At 43.4% G+C, this 17,616-nt stretch overlaps 1 protein-coding gene across 6 annotated transcripts in view; it reads right to left on the bottom strand.

Annotated features, from left to right (window-relative positions):
* Positions 1 to 17,616, bottom strand: part of FBXO40 (F-box protein 40) — a 37,387-nt gene that overhangs the window by 9,286 nt on the left and 10,485 nt on the right. For 4 of the 6 annotated variants that reach the window (XM_017955196.3, XM_017955195.3, XM_003893992.5 and 1 more), the window contains one exon: positions 810 to 842. The exons of 1 other annotated variant lie outside the window; for it this stretch is intronic. In XM_017955196.3, the coding sequence (XP_017810685.1) occupies positions 810 to 812 (3 nt within the window). In that variant the 5' untranslated portion in view covers positions 813 to 842. Of the gene's footprint in view, positions 1 to 641; positions 789 to 809; positions 843 to 17,616 lie in introns of those variants that run through there. One more of the 6 variants, XM_009200076.4, reaches the window with a different exon arrangement.

The following is a 17,616-nucleotide window of genomic DNA, read 5'->3' as shown; positions in this document are numbered from 1 at the left end:
GAGATGCTCTGTGCATGTCTGTGACTGTGTTTTAATCGACATATTTCCTGTTTATGCCTGCTTTTTGTAGAAACCTTGAAATATATGGAAAATCACAATCCCACAATCCAGAAATAACAACTGTAAGTACTTTTTAGAGTTTTTCAACAGTTTATTGTATATATGTGGTCGATGTGTTTAGAATAGGAAAAAAAGAATTGAATATAATGGACTACACTGTTGACAATTGTTATTTTTGAGTTGTGGATTACAGGTTATTTATATCATACAGATAACACTATGGATACAACTCTTCATCCTGCTTTTTACGTTGCTATTAGAACACGAAACTAGATTGTTTTATTAGTTATTCTCTACAGACTTTCTTCATAATGGCAGTGTAACATACCGGAATATGGGTGTGCTATCATTTAATCAACTACCACCAGAGGGCGGGCTGGGAGGACAGCAGCCAGCTCTGGTTTTGCTCGCATTTATGGCCCTAGCATCTAGCATGGGCCCTGGACCTTTGTGGGTATTCAGTGCTTGCTGAATGAAGGAATTGCTAGCCATTTAGATTATTGCTGGCTTTTTGACTATTTTATTTAAATGTTCACTAAAACTCTTTGCTCAAAAATCCTTCTCAACTGTTTTCCCCTTACTCTGCATCAGTTTCTTCCAAGTTCTGTCCAGGATCTCTGGTTTGGAAAAAAGTTGATAAACATCATCAACCCGTAAGAGCAAGTCTGCTAGCTGCTTGGGCTACAGGATAAATGAAGGAAGACCTGGACCTCTCAATGGTGAAGCTTCAATAAGCTCCTGGTGCTTACCATGGTGCCCCAATTTCTTCTTGCTTCTTAGCTCTAGGGGAAAATATGAATATAAATGATTAGTAAGAAAAGCAGTTAGGTTACCTATACTAACAGGGGCTAAAGAGACTTCACACACTGTCTCATTTAATTCCTTCCACCATCCTGGAGGTGTCTTTATCCCCATTTTTGAGTCAAGGAAACAGAAGCTTGAAGGTAAGTAACTTGTCCAAGGTCACACAGCTGCTAAGTGATGGAATCAGCTTTGTAGTCCAGGCCATACTGGTCCATACTATTTTCTCCGACCCCCACTGCCCTCTGATAGGGCGTATTACCAACCATGGGATGTGTAACTTCTGCTTCCTATAACTTTCTCCATTGTCTGCTGACAATTATCCTGGCATTCTAAACACTCTTCTACCCACAATCTGGCCTACGTTACCTTCTAATCTTCTCTTCCACTGGGGCTTCCTGTCCACTTAGAGGTCAGCCTGACATCTAACTTGGTCTGGGGCAGTGTGTAGGTGTCTGTGAAATATCTGTAACATGCCATTTCCCCTGGTATATTCAGCTGTGCTAGAGCAGGGGTCAAAACCCCAAAGGCCCCAGAAGTTGACTGAACGGAGACTCTGGCAAGTGAAAGAGAAAATGCCCTGTCTTCAGGGAAATGAAATTTCTCAGCCCTGGTTAATTGATGCCATGTGGGAATGGTTTTTCCAGAGACCGTGGGGATGTGGACTTTTGTGAGTGGTGATATGGTTTAGTGGTTAGAAGGCAGACTGCACAGGTTTACACCCTGGCGCTACAAGTCAGTGGCTGTGAAGACTTTGGGAAAGTTACTTCACTTCTTTGTTCATCAGTTTCCCCATCTGTAGAGAGAGGATAATAATAGTACCTATCCCATAGTGCTGCTGTAAGGAGTAAATTAGCTAAATATACATGAAACTCTTAGAACAGTGCTTGTTTCACAGGAAGTGATCTATACATGTTTGCTATTGTAAAGTAGTATTTTATATTTCATCACAATGCAAAATATTTTACTACATAATATATCAAAATAAAAATACTCTGAATTTTAAATGTTAACAACTAACTTAATTTAAAACAACACTCTATTTGAACCAAAGAAAAACATGAATACTGGCCAGATAGGATCTGTAGGTTGCCAGTTTGCAATATCTGGTCCAGAGAATTTGTAACATACTTTCAGCACTGGGTTAGTCTGTGATGGAGGGGAGGTTAGCATCCAAATGTCAGTACATCCATAAGTTTAAAATTTGGCCAGGTGCAATGGCTCACACCTGTAATCTCAGCACTTTGAGAGGCTGAGGTGGGTTGATTACTTGAGCCCAGGAGTTCAAGACCAGTCCGAGAAACATAGCAATATCCTGTCTTTACTAAAAAAAAAAAAAAAAAAAAATTTAAAAATTAGTGTGGCATGGTGGTGCATGCCTATGATCCCAGCTACTTGAGAGTGACACTGACATGGGAGGATCGCTTGAGCCTGAGAGGTCAAGGCTGCAGTGAACTGTAATGGCACCACTGCACTCCAGCCTGGGTAAGAGAGTAAGACTCTGTCTAAAAAAAAAAAAAAAACACTTTACTTTAGAATTTGCCAATTCATTGTGAGTAAAATTTCCCCCAACTTGAAAAAAAAAAAAAGACATTTCAAATATACAGAAAAGACGAAGGAATACATACAACAAACACCAAAACGTACTTTATCTAGATTCAGCAATTGCTAACATTTTACCATTTTTCTGTCCTTTCTTTCTCTCCTCTCTGTCCCTCTCTCAATCTCCCTCCACCCCCCAACCACACACACATACACACACACACACATACACACACACATACACACACACACACACACACAGTTTTGACTGAGCCACTTGAAAATAAGTTGCCAGCCGGGAGCGGTGGCTCAAGCCTATAACCCCAGCAATTTGGAAGGCCGAAGCGGGTGGATCACCTGACATCAGGAGTTTAAGACCAGCCTGATCAACATGGTGAAACCCCGTCTCTACTAAAACTACAAAAAAAAAAAATTAACCGGGCACAGTGGCATGTGCCTGTAATCCCAGCTACTAGGGAGGCTGAGGCAGGAAAATTGCTTGAACCCGGGAGGCAGAGGTTGCAGTGAATCAAGATCGTGCCATTGCACTCTAGCCTGGGCAACAGAGCGAAACTCCATCTCAAAAAAAAAAAAAGGAAGAAAGCAAGAAAGTTGCTGATATAAGATGCTTTATCCCTAGTACTTCAGCTTGTACTTCCTAAGAATAAAGACTTATAGTAACATTATCTCACCTAAGAAAACTAAAAATACTTTTCTAATATCATGTAAAATGCCTATAGTCACATTTCTCCAGTTGTCTCCAAAATGTCTATTACAGTTATTTTTAAATTTTTAATATTTTTATTTATTAAACATTTTTATTGATATATAATAGTTGCACATGTTTTGGGGGTACATGCAATATTTTGATGCCTGTATACAATGTGGAATGATCGAATCAGGGTAATTGGGATATCCATCACCTCAAACACTTTTCTTTATGTTGGGAACATTATAATTCTTCTCTTTCAGCTTTTTTTTTTTTTTTTTTTTTTTGACAGAGCCTTGCTCTGTTACCCAGTGTGGAGTGCAGTGGCACATCGTAGCTCACTGAAACCTCCACCTCCTGGGTTCAAGTGATTCTTTTGCCGCAGCTTCCCAAGTAGCTGGGATTACAATCATGCGCTACCACACCTAGCTAATTTTTTGTGTTTTTAGTAGAGACAGGGTTTCACCATGTTGGCCAGTCTAGTCTTGAACTCCTGACCTCAAGTGATCCGCCTGCCTCGACCTCCAAAACTGCTGGGATTACAGGCATGAGCCACCGTGCCTGGTCTCCTTTAGTTATTTTGAGATATACAATAAATTATTGTTAATTATAATTTTTCTACTGTACTATCAAATACTAGAACTTATTTCTTCTAACTATATATTTTTAAAAATTTTGTTGTTTTTTGAGACAGAGTCTCACACTGTTGCCCCGGCTGGAGTGCAGTGGTGCAATCTCGGCTCACTGCAACCTCTGCCTCCCAGGTTCAAGCAATTCTCCTGCCTCAGCCTCCTGAGTAGCTGGGATTACAGGCACCCACCACCATGCCTAGCTAATTTTTTGTATTTTTACTAGAGACGAGGTTTCACCATGTTGGTCAAGATGGTCTCGATCTCTTGACCTCGTGATCCACCCACCTCAGCCTCCCAAAGTGCTGGGATTACAGGTGTGAGCCACTGTGCCCGGCCCAAATATTTTTAACTGATACATAATATTTGTGCATGGTTATGGTGTACATGTGATATTTTCTTATATGCATAGAATCTGTAATCATCAAGTCAGGATATTTAGGTCGTTGCCTCAAGTATTTATCATTTCTATGTGTTGGGAACATTTCCAGGACTCTCTTCTAGCTATTTTGAAATATACAATACACTGTTGCTAGCTATAGTCACCTACTCTGCTACCAAACACTAAAACTTGTTCTCTCTGTCTGTTCATATCCATTCACCAACCTCTCTTCTTCCCTCTGCCACTATCCTCTACACCCTTCCCAGGCTCTGGTAACTATCATTCACTCTCTACCTCCACGAGATCAACTTTTTTAGCTCCCACATATGAACGAGAACATGCAATATGTATCTTTCTATGTCTGGCTTTAAGACCTCTGCTCATTTTTGAACAAGGATCCTTTTAATGTCAATTTATTCTATTTGATTGTCAAGTCTTTTTAGCCTCTTTAATCTGGAACAGTCCCCCACATTTTCTTTTTCAGGAGAAACAGCCTTAAATCACAAGGAAATTATAGTCTGGTTCATTCATTTTATTAGTTCCTCCACTCATTCATTTATTCAACAAACATTTGTTGATTACCTACTACTACTTGCCAGTAAGTGAGCATAAGAGTCACCTGGATGGCTTGTTACAGTCTTAAACACTATTGTTCATTAGAGTCAGCTGTGATGCTTGCTAAACCTATAGATCTGCACTGTTCAATATGATAGTCACCAGCCACATGTGGCTATTTAAATTTAATCAAAATGCAATAAAATGAATAATTCAGTTTCTCAATCACGTTAGCCACATTTCAAGTGCTCTATTGCCATGTGTGGCTAGTAGCTCATCTTTAGGACAATACAGAATAGAACATTCCCATCTTCACAAAAAGTTCCACTGCCACAGATGCTGGCTGTACCACTGGACCTGAGGGAAGGATGTACTCCTGGAATTTACATGCTTAACACACTCCCCGTCCGATTCTTACGCCCATTAATAAATGAGAACTCTTGTTCTGGACCCCACTGGGGCTACTGAGTGTGAAGGATGCATCACAGTAGGGTGCTCTATACTCCTAATAGCCCTAGTCAGGGGCCGGGGGAGAAGTCGCAAGCAGAAGCATCAAACAGGGTCAGGGCCAGCAGAAGATAAACAAAGGTGTTAAAGCCAGAGAAGGAGAGGAGCACAGCGGGGTGGCTGAGAGGGTTGGACTATGCTGTGGTCTGAATGTTTATGTCCCCCCAAATCCACATGTGGAAATCTAATTCCCAATGTGGGGGTGTCTGGTGGTGGGGCCTTCGAGAAGTGATTATGTTAGAGGAAGTTCTGCTTACCAGGCCTCTGGTTTAGTAAGACATGACCAGAGTGACTCCATCTTAAAGTGAATAGCGAGGCACTCACAAGACACCGCTAAGGTTAATACTTAGGGTCTAAAAATAGCTACATCGCAAGGTGACCACACTTAAAATTACAGAATATTTATGGCCAGACAAAACTTCTCCCACCAAGCCTACAAAGCGTCCAGATGTCCTGAGAGGGCAGCCCTCTTTACTTAAAGATAATGAGCAAGCTGAGGTTAAAAGATTGATGGTCTTTGGTCTTTGATAACACTGACAGCCACTACCTTTAGTGAACACATCTGCACGTTTCCAGTTTAATTTAGCTCCTTATAGTTTCCTTACAGTTTCTTTCTTTTTCTTTCTTTCTTTTTTTTTTTTTTTTTTTTGCGACAGAGTCTCACTCTGTTGCTCTGTTGACCAGGCTGGAGTGCAGTGGCACTATCTAACTGCAACCTCCGCCTCCCGGGTTCAAATGATTCTCCCACCTCAACTTCCCCAGTAGCTGGGATTAAAGGCGCATACCACCATGCCCCGCTAATTTAATATTTTTAGAAGAGATGGGGTTTTGCCATGTTGACCAGGCTGGTTTCAAACTCCTGACCTCAAGTAATCTGCTCTCCTCGGGTTTCTTATAAGTAGAGACACTAACAAAAGAGGAAGCATTCCTCCTTCAGCTGCAGATGCCCTAGTCTGCAACTGAGTAGTTTCCAACAAATGTGCTACCTTTTTTTTTTTTGTTTTTGAGATGCTCTCTCTGTTGCCCAGGCTGGAGTGCAGTGGCACGGTCTCGGCTCACTGCAACCTCCGCCTCCCAGATTCAAGTGATTCTCCTGCCTTAGCCTCTTGAGTAGCTGGGACTACAGGCATGTGCCACTACACCCAGCAAATTTTTTGTGGGGGTTTCATCGTTTTAGCCAGGATAGTCTCAATCTCCTGACCTCGAGATTCACCCGCCTCGGGCACCCAAAGTGCTGGGATTACAGGCATAAGCCACTGAGCCTGGCAAATGTGCTTCTTTCACGTGCCTCAAATCCTTTCCTGTGAGAATCCAAGAACCCACTCTTGGTGTCTGGATCATGACCCTCTTTTCCCGCAACATCTTTCTGGTGTCCTTGTGTGGGGAATGACAATAAGAAGAGACTCCCACTCAGAAGGAAAACAGTCTGTGCAGCATTAATTGGCCGACTTTGGGTAAGTGGGGCTCATTTTAGAGTTATTAAGCCATTCCAGGGGACAAGGATGCTTGTCCACTGCTGCTTGGATTTGAAGCCCAGGGCCCAAGGAGTTAAAAGCCCCAGGGTTTATTTGAGAAAATGGATTTGGCCCTATGAGATGTTTGCCACTATCTTCTTGGGAGTAATCCACCTTGTGCTCTCTGTTGCTGGCCTGAGTGTCCTGCTTCTTGTCTCCTGTTGGCTTTCTGCCTTTGTTTCACAGAAGCCCTGAGGCTGCCACAGAAAAGGTGGCCCAAACAGTTTAGCATATTCTTTTTTCTTTTTTTTTTTCTTTTTTTTTTTTTGAGACAGAGTCTCTCTCTATCAGGCTGGAGTGGAGTGGTGCGATCTCCCTCTCGGCTCACTGCAACCTCCACCTCTTGGGTTCAAGCAATCCTCCTGCCTCAGCCTCCTGAGTAGCTAGGATTACAGGTACTCACCACCACGCCTGTTTAATTTTTTATTGAGACAGAGTCTTGCTCTGTCACCAGACTGGAATGCAGTGGCACAATCTCGGCTCACTGCAACCTCTGCCTTCTGGGTTCAAGCGATTCCCCTGCCTCAGCCTCCCAAGTAGCTGGGACTACAGGCACGTGCCCCCACACCCAGCTAATTTTTGTGTTTTTAATAGAGACAGGGTTTCATCATGTTGGCCAGGATGGTCTGGACCTCTTGACCTCGTGATCCACCCACCTCGGCCTCCCAAAGTGCTGGGATTACAGGCATGAGCCACCACGCCCGGTCTAATTTTTGTATTTTTAGTAGAGACAGGGTTTTACCATGTTGGCCAGGCTGGTCTTGAACTCCTGACCTCAAGTGATCCACCCACCTCAGCCTCCCAAAGTGTTGGGATTACAGGCATGAGCCACCACGCCCAGCCACCAAATAGTTTAGCTTTTACTTTCCTTGCCTCTCCTCTGACTTAATTCACCACTTGTCTGAGGGACACTGGAAACAAGAAGTCGCTCAGGATCTAGTCTTTTTGTACCTAATTATTGGAAGAGATGGGCAAAAACTTCTCCATTACTGCAGTTACAAGTTGAAGTGTGGTATTTAACAGCCATATGTGACAAGATTAGAAATGCCCTTCAAGCAAAAGCCTCTTTTATGTCTGTCCCTGCAAACAATTAGCCCCAGAATGGAGGACAGGAGACTTTTTCTTAACAGTTTTCTCTTGTCTGTTAATCAGAAGATCATCTTTCATTGGCTGGTCACGGACAGCTGGGCCCTGTTTCCTAGACCCAGAATGTCATTTTTGCCCTGAAATAGTTTTGTCACGGGATCCCAAGTTACAGCTTGCCCACTTCCCTTGTTTGGTTCAACATCTTTTTTTTGCTGGGTTCCTCGTGGCATTGCCTCAGGTGACCATGAGTCTGCTTACTTGTTCTTATTATCTGATATGAACAAGGGGACACTACTGGCTCCAGGAGTTCTTCCCTTGGCCAAATTGGCACTAAGAATTCTCTTGTCCCTTTTAGTGGAGCTCAGCTGGAGGCAGTACAATCTTGCCGACAAGGAGTGGTATTCAGCGCCTTCAGTCCTGGTATACCAGTTCTCATGCCGAATCTGTCCTGAAGAGTTCACTGCTAGGGTGCATTTTAACCTATTAGGGAAGGTTTAAATTGGATGGGCTTAAGATGATTTTTTTTTTTTTAAATATAACACTGGTCCCAATATCCTTTGAGAGGACCAGAAAGGTGGACCTCAGGTGTTACAGCGGCCCCAAACACTATACCTCGGCTTGATTTGTTTTGTAGAAGGGAAACTAAGTGTGGAGAAATACTCTATGTGCAGGCCTTCCTAATGGTTAGCCAGGATAAGGATTTAAAATACGCTTGTATATGCTTGATAGAAGGAAAGAAAAATGAGGGACTAGACATAATTCATGACCACTTATGTAAGTGCCTCCTAATCCCAGGCTTCCCCCAGATGGTCCTGGACTCCCCACTGTAAGTTCAAGTGCTCCGGAGGAACAAAGTCAGACTCCTAGTTCCCCAGAAGTATCCAAAGTATTATTAACCCCTCCTAGTTATTTGGGGATGTCTGATGTCCTGCCATCACCTCCTCCTTACCCTTCAAGCCCTGTCTTACATTCATTACCCAAAGAGCCGAGCCCCACCAGCACCACTCTCAGTGGGGCCTCTTACCAGCTGTCAAAGTTGACTCTTTGCTCTCTTCAGGAGTTGGCAGATGGTGACGGGGCACTCTATGGGTATATGTGCCTGACAGCCTTATACCTTTTCTGTGCCTGACAGCCTTACACCAGGAAAAATTCAGCTGGTTTTTAGAGGGTCTAGGAAAATTCATAGATGAATTTGAGAGACTAATACTGACATATGAATTAACCTGGCAAGATTTGCATATACTTCTGTCTACCTGCTTCACAGAAGAAGAAAAGCAGCATATTAGGGGAGCTGTTAAAGCATATGAAGATGGAGGGGCAGCCTGCAACCAGGGGCATGACATCTATCCAGTAGGAGGCACGGCAGTGCCTGACTGGGACCTAAATAGGAGTTATTAAGAGGAAGTAAGTTTGGGCAGCCAAGGTGGGCAGATCACTTGAGGTCAGGAGTTTGATACCAGCCTGGGCAATGTGGTGAAACCCTGTCTCTACTAAAAACAGAAAAATTAGCCATACGTGGTGGTATGTGCCTGTGGTCCCAGCTACTTGGGAAGCTGAGCCAGGAGAACTCACCCGAATCTGGGAGGTGGAGGTTGCAGTGAGCCAAGATCTTGCCACTGCACCCCAGCCTGGGCAACAGAGTAAGACTCCATCTTGAGGAAAAAAACAACAACAAAAAAAGGAAGTAAGAACCTAGAGAGGAGAAACCATATGATTAATTGCCTCCTTGAAGCAATGAGATTTGTGATAAAGCCTGTTAATTATGGTAAAGTCAGGGAAATTACTCAGGGAAAGGATGAAAACCCAACCTTGTTCCAAGGGCACTTAATTGAGACCTTGAGGAAACATATTAACACTGACCCTGACTCCAAGGAGGTACAGGCATTGCTAGGAGTTCATTTCATAACCCAGTCTGCTCCTGATATCTGCAGGAAGCTACAAAAGCAACCTTAGGCCCCCAGACTTCCATAAATCAGCTTTTAGACATGACTTTTACAGTTTTCAATGGGCAAGATAGGGCAGAGGAAGCAGAGAAAGTAAAGCAAACCTCCCAAAAGGCCCAGCTTTTAGCTGCAGCTTTGAGCTCTCTACCCCTTCAGAGTCAGCCCCTTATCCCCCAAGCCCTGCCAGAGGAAGTGAGCAGGCAGAAAGCCCCATTCTGGTCCTCTGAGCCACTGTGCCCTGGGTCACTGTGCCCTGGGTGTAAACCAATGTGTTTTCTGTAAGGAGGTTGGTCACTGGAAGAGGGAATGGCCTGTGCTCCCAAGAGAGTTGTTGGCTCCTGAACCTATAATGGCCCAGCAGACCTAAGAGTGACCGGCCCCAGACTTCACACCTCAGTTCCTGTTGGACAATTAGCCATTGCTCTGGAGGAGCCTCGGGTGACTCTTGAAGTGGCAGATAAGATTATTAATTTATTATTCAATACGGGAGCAGTTTACTTTGTTCTGACCCAGCATAATGGAGCCTGTCTTCTCATAGCTGTACGGGCATTGATGGGCAAGCCCAGAAATGCCACTTTCCTTATTCTTTAAGCTGTCCTTCAGGGACTCTTGTTTTCTTGCATGGCTTTTTAGTACTACCTGCATGTCCTACCCCTTACTGGGGAGGAATTTATTGATTCGGTTGCAAGCCATGGTTACCTTTGGAGAGCATAAAGCAAACGAGTATTACTTTTGTTCCTGTTCCCTGAGGAGAGAAAAAAGGAAGATAAGGATGTATTTTTCTGCACCTAATGCATCCAGATCCACGACCTCTGTTTGCCCTTGAATGGAATGATTCAGATACTCATTCAACCTCACAACTAACCTGGACAGTTCTCCCTCAAGGGCTGCGGGATAACCCACACTTGTCTGGAAATGCTCTAGCTAAGGACTTGAAGAATCTACAACTGCGAAAGGGCACAATTATCTAGTATGTAGATGATTTGCTCATTGCTAGCCCAACTAAAGAGAACTCAGATAATACTACTGTTAAATTGCTAAATTTCCTGGGAACTAGTGGATATAGGGTGTCACCACACAAGGCTCAGATTTCTACTCAGAAAGTCAAATATTTTGGATATGTCTTTTTTTATATTTTTTATTATTTACTATTTGTTTCTCTTTTTCTTATTTGTAACACTCCTCCAGAATCAATTTGGGATATATCTTAACCTCTGGTACCCAAGCAATAGCCTCAGAATGGAAGGAAGCTCATTCAAGAGCCCCAGACCAAGAAATCAATGTGGGCCTTTTTAGGAATGACTGGGTTCTGCCACTTATGAGTGCCTGGATTTGGGCAAACATTTCAAGCTTCTATGTGAGGTTCTATAAAGGTCAGATTTAAAACCCTTTGATTGGAATGAGAATTGCAGACAAAACTTCAATACTGTCAAAGTGAAATTGGGCTCTGCTCCAGCCTTAGGAATCCCCAACTTGGATAAGCCATTTTTCCTTTATGTGGCCAAAAAGCAAGGTATGGCCTTGGATGTTCTTGTCCAAAAATTGGGGAATATTCCACAGCCAGTAGCCTACTTTTCTAAGCAACTAGACCATGTGGCTTCTGCATGGCCTGGATGCCTTGGGGCTGTTGCAGCTACTGCTCTTCTGGTAGATGAAGCTAATACACTAACATTAGGACAGCACCTGGAGGTTTTGATCGCACACCAAGTCCAGGGGTTCCTAGAGGCTAAAGGGCACCAGTGGATGATGGGAGGATGTTTATTAAAGCATCAGACCTTACTGTTAGACACACCAGACATAACTCTTGAAATTCGCCAAGTAAACCCAGCTGCTTGTCTGCCAGAGTCCACAGACGCTGTAAACCATTCCTGCCTACAGGTTATGGAGCAATTTATTCTAGCAGGCCAAACTTAAGGGATGAGCCCCTTAACAATCCTGAGGCAGAATGGTTTACAGATGGAAGCTGAGCTAATTGCTCTTACTAGGGCCCTGCAATTGGAAAAGGATGTAAAAATTAACATTTATGATGATTCCAAGTATGCCTTTTTAATGCTTCATGGTCATGCCAACATTTGGAAAGAGTGGGGACACCTGACCGCTAAGGACTCCCCCAGAAAACATCACTCAGATATTTTGAGCTTGTTAGATGCTGCTTTACTGCCAAAGGAAATGGCTGTAATTCATTGCAGAGCACATTTTGATGATATTATTAAAGGAAATGCCCTTGCAGATGTAGGGGCCAAGGCCACTGCACTAAAAGAGCCAGTTACGCTTATGGGCATCCTAGTGCCCGCAGCCCCAGATATAGCTGAGCCAGTGTACTCCAAAGAAGAACAAAAATGAGCCAGGGATCACGATTTGGCCCAGGCCCCCTCTGGCTGGCTAATAGTAATAAATTACTAATGCCAAGTGTCAATCAGTGGAAAATAGTTAAGCATTTTCATAATTCCACTCATTTGGGAAGGGATTCTTTATTTCAGTTGATACCTTATTTATTTATGGGAAAACTTTTCAAGATACTAAAACAGATGACTTGAGCCTGAAAGCTCTGTGCCCAAAATAACCCAAACAGCCAGGCATTGCCCCCATCTCTAGTTAAACCTGTCCAACATAGAGGAATCTATCTGGGTGAAGTCTGGCAACTAGACTTTATTTAAATGCCTCTCTGTAGGGGATTCAATTATTTACTGGTGTTTATTATTACCTTCACTGGTTAGGTTAAGGCTTTACCCCACTTGATCCAAAAGAGCTTTAGAGGTCTCAGCCTGGCATGGTGGCTCATGCCTGTAATCCCAGCACTTTGGGAGGCTGAGATGGCTGGATCACAAGGTCAGGAGATCGAGACCATCCTGGCTAACACAGTGAAACCCCGTCTCTACTAAAAATACAAAAAATTAGCTGGGCGTGGTGGCAGGCACCTGTAGTCCCAGCTACTTGGGAGGCTGAGGCAGGAGAATGGCGTGAATCCGGGAGGTAGAGCTTGCAGTGAGCCGAGATCATGCCACTGCACTCCAGCCTGGGCGACAGAGCGAGACTTCATCTCAAAAAAAAAAAAAAAAAAAGGATATCAGGCCCTTAAATTTTTTTTTTTTTTTTGAGATGGAGTTTCACTCTTGTCACCCAAGCTGGAGTGCAGTGGCATGATCTCGGCTCACTGCAACCTCTACCTCCTGAGTTCAAGCGACTCTCCTGCCTCAGCCTTCCAAGTAACTGGGACTACAGGCATGCATCACTACACCCAGCCAATTTTTGTATTTTTAGTAGAGACGGGGTTTTACCATATTGGCCAGGCTAGTCTGAAATTTTGACCTCAGGTGATCCGCCTGCCTAGGCCTTTCAAAGTGCTGGGATTACAGGCGTGAGCCACCACACCACACCTATCTAAAAGTTTATTAAAAGAAATAATTCCTCAGTTTGGGTTATCTGAAAGACGGCAAAGTAACTATGGCCCCTCTTTCACGGCAGGCATAACCCAATATCTATCCTTGGCATTGGGAATCCAATATCATCTTCGTTCTGCATGGAGACCCCAATCCTCTGGAAAAGTGGAAAGGGTTAATCATAAGCCAAAGAGGACTCTAGCTAAATTTTGCCAGGAAACATCAGAGACCTGACTATCTCTATTGCCTGTAGCTTTACGGCAGGTTTGAGCTGCTCCAAAGGGAAACTTATAATTAAGTCCTTTTGAATTAACATAAGGAAGCCCTTTCCTAACTGCAAATCTCCTAATAGATGAAATGATTCATTAATTACAAAAATATGTCATCAATCTAGGACAAATGCAAAACGCACTGTGTGAATATGGATATAAAAGGCTTTCCCTCCCCACGTGAGAGGAAAATTCTGTTTCAGTTCAACTAGGGTATTTAACCTTACTAAAGACTTAAATGGAAGGGTCTCTAGCGACCAGCTTTCCCCAATGTGGAAAGGACCATATCAAGTGCTCTGAGCACTCCAATAGCAGTTAAACTGCAAGGGATTCACAGTTAGGTACATTTGTCTTGAATTAAACCTGTTTCTTATGAAGCCCCACAAGCTACCAACACCCAGTCTGCTAATCTAGTCTACTCTTGTGAGCCAGTAGAAGGTCTACACTTCCTCTTCAGGAGAAATCCTTGGAAGCTTCTTCTTACAACGTGATGCTCTGGATAAGCTTGGGGGCAAGGTTAGTTTTCCTGATCCTCCTCCTGGTCATCTTTTACTTTTACTGGTATGAGTCTGTCCCAGCTGTGGGTAAGCAATATCTATGCCCTTACAGGATGTAACTATAGAACACAGCTTCTCTTTTATTCGTATCTGTTTTGGGGCTTCTGTCCTTCCTTTCACTATTGCTGGAGGTTCAAATCTTTTCTTACAATGGGCACAGGACTACGCCAATGCTCTCTTGCTGGATTTGTGAGCTATTGCCCTTCTCTAGCACCTCAGGCTTGCCCTGGTGGATATCCCCCACACAGGACATGCTTAGATAACTTACAGAATACTTAGAGGGACTTAAATAATGGATAGGAGCATAAATATCTGGCCTGACTTGGAACAATGTAACCCAATGGCCGGTTAATAACACTTTTAGCAATTCTGGGCATAGGAAGCCATTCTCAGCAAATGAGACCACAGAAAAGTTTCTTGCACTGGGTACCTCCTTTCTAGACCCAAAGATAAACATCCGAACTAAAAAGCTCAAAAACTCCAGTTTTGAAAAATGATTTCTTCAAATTTGGGATGGTTTTATATGACTAACCACCTCTGCAGCACACCTAAGTCAGGTAGTCCCATTGTGTTAGGAACAATGGAATCACTCCCTTGATGCTTTGACAAATGCTACTTGTGTCATGGGATGGATTCCTGCAAGACAATGCCAACATACCATAGTCCTGCAACAAATGGACTTATCTGCTACGTGAAGCTTATCTTGACCCTGGGTCACTGGACAAAGACTATTTTAAAAAGCCAGCTGGGCCGGCCTAGTGGCTCATGCCTGTAATCTGAGCACTTTCAGCACTTTGGGAGGCCGAGGTGGATGAATCACTTGAGGTCAGGAATTTCAGACATCTGTAATTATCCGGGTGTGGTAGTGTGCACCAGTAATCCCAGCTACTTGGGAGGCTGAGGCAGGAGAATTGCTTGAATCCAGGAAGTGGAGGTTGCAGTGAGCTGAGATCATGCCACCGCATTCCAGTCTCGGCAACAGAGTGAGACCACGTCAAAAAAAAAAAAAAAAAAAAAAAAAAAAAGCCAGCCAACCTTCTCCACATAACCAGCATGTGGGCCAGATCCATTTTTCGTGGGTATAACCACTTGGCCTCACTCTTTCTACCATCTATTAGATCGGAAGATGCTATCTGGCATGTTGAGGCCATTGTCAATGATACCCAATGGGGTTTAAGTAACAGCCTGTGAGATACATCTTTTATAAATGCTGAAATGTATTATATGCGTAAGGCTGTCATGCAAAACAGAATGTCACTAGATAGTCTGACTGCAGCACAGGGAGGAACCTGTGCTATTATCAGAACTAAATATTGTATATATATCTCAAATAACTCAGACAATATTTATTTGACCCTCCAGATATAAATCAACAAATTAAAGCCATCTCTAATCGCACACTGTCTTTAGATAATGACTAGCATCATGGTTTGGGTCAGGGCCATCATGGTGGAAAAAGTTCCTTTTGTTACCCTGGCTATAATAATTGGAATAGGCATAGCTTTACATTGTGGATTTTATTGTTGCTGCACATTTTGTATGTTTTGCATGGTCCTATTCTTATTATTAATCCTTAATTCACAACGTATGGTACTAATATATCATGATTTATAATTATAACTATAATTCTTATATATAACTTTCTATGTTTATAGAAACTTTTTTTTGTATGACTTTCTATGTTTATATATAACTTTCTGTGTTTCAGGATATCAACTTATGAGTGATCTACAAACCTACAGACCTATTGCTCCTCCAGTCAACTGCAACAGCTTCAAGCTACCTCTGGTTAAGACCCCTCCCAGCATGACAGGTCCCTTAAAGTTAGGCAGGGTTAATATCAATGACCTTTCTCAGCAGGAAGAGGTTCCAGAAGACTGACCCCCACCCTTCAGTGTCCCTTAGGATTAAGAGTCCACTTGTGACAGAAGGGGGAAATATGTTAGAGGAACCCCTACTTATCAGGCCTCTGGCTTAATAAAACATGACCAGAGCCGGACACGGTGGCCCACACCTGTAATCCCAGTACTTTGGGAGGCCAAGGCGGGCAGATCACAAGGTCAGGAGATCGAGACCATTCTGGCTAACACAGTGAAACCCCATCTCTACTAAAAATACAAAAAATTAGTTGGGCGTGGTGGCACACACCTTTAGTCCCAGCTCCTCTGGAGGCTGAGGCAGGAGAATTGCTTGAACTGGGGAGGTGGAGGTTGCAGTGAGCAGAGATCATGTCACTGCACTCCAGCCTGGGCAACAGAGCGAGACTCCATCTCAATAAACTACCATCAGAGTGAACAGGCAACCTACAGAATGGGAGAAAATTTTTGCAATCTACCCATCTGACAAAGGGCTAATATCCAGAATCTACAAAGAACTTAAACAAATTTATAGGCCGGGCGCGGTGGCTCAAGCCTGTAATCCCAGCACTTTGGGAGGCCGAGACGGGCGGATCACGAGGTCAGGAGATCGAGACCATCCTGGCCTACACGGTGAAACCCCGTCTCTACTAAAAAATACAAAAACTAGCCGGGCGAGGTGGCGGGCGCCTGTAGTCCCAGCTACTCGGGAGGCTGAGGCAGGAGAATGGCGGGAACCCGGGAGGTGGAGCTTGCAGTGAGCTGAGATCCGGTCACCGCACTCCAGCCTGGGCAACAGGGCGAGACTCCGTCTCAAAAAAAAAAAAAAAAAAAAAAACAAATTTACAAGAAAAAATCAAACAACCCCATCAAAAAGTGGGCAAAGGATATGAACAGACATTTCTCAAAAGAAGACACTTATGCAGCCAACAGACACATGAAAAAATGCTCATCATCACTGGCCATCAGAGAAATGCAAATCAAAACCACAATGAGATACCATCTCACACCTGTTAGAGTGGTGATCATTAAAAAGTCAGGAAACAACAGGTGCTGGAAAGGATGTGGAGAAACAGGAAAACTTTTACACTGTTGGTGGGACTGTAAACTAGTTCAACCATTGTGGAAGACAGTGTGGTGATTCCTCAAGGATCTAGAACTAGAAATACCATTTGACCCAGCCATCCCATTACTGCGTATATACCCAAAGGATTATAAGTCATGCTGCTATAAAGACACATGCACATGTATATTTATTGTGGCACTATTCACAATAGCAAAGACTTGAAACCAACCCAAATGTCCATCAGTGGTAGACTGGTTTACAAAAATGTGGCACATACACACCATGGAGTACTATGCAGCCATAAAAAAGGATGAGTTCATGTCCTTTGTAGGAACATGGATGAAGCTGGAAACCATCATTCTCAGCAAACTATTGCAAGGGCAGAAAACCAAACACCGCGTGTTCTCACTTACAGGTGTGAATTGAACAATGAGAACACTTGGACACAGGGTGGGGAACACCACACACCAGGGCCTGTCGTGGGGTAGGGGAAGTGGGGAGGGATAGCATTAGGAGATATACCTAATGTACATGACGAGTTGATGGGTGCAGCACACCAACATGACACATGTATACATATGTAACAAACCTGCATGTTGTGGACATGTACCCTAGAACTTAAAGTATAATAATAATAATAAAAAAAAACATGACCAGAGTGATGTCATCTTTAAGTGAATAGTGAGGCACCCACAAGGCACCTGTAGGGTTAATACTTATGATCTGAAAATAGCCACATCCCAAGCTGACCACCACTTAT

The sequence above is a fragment of the Papio anubis genome, chromosome 2 (genome assembly GCF_008728515.1).
Source record: "Papio anubis isolate 15944 chromosome 2, Panubis1.0, whole genome shotgun sequence".
Classification (NCBI taxonomy): domain Eukaryota; kingdom Metazoa; phylum Chordata; class Mammalia; order Primates; family Cercopithecidae; genus Papio; species Papio anubis.
Note: the sequence above shows the minus strand (reverse complement) of the source record. Positions and strands in the feature narration are given on the sequence as shown.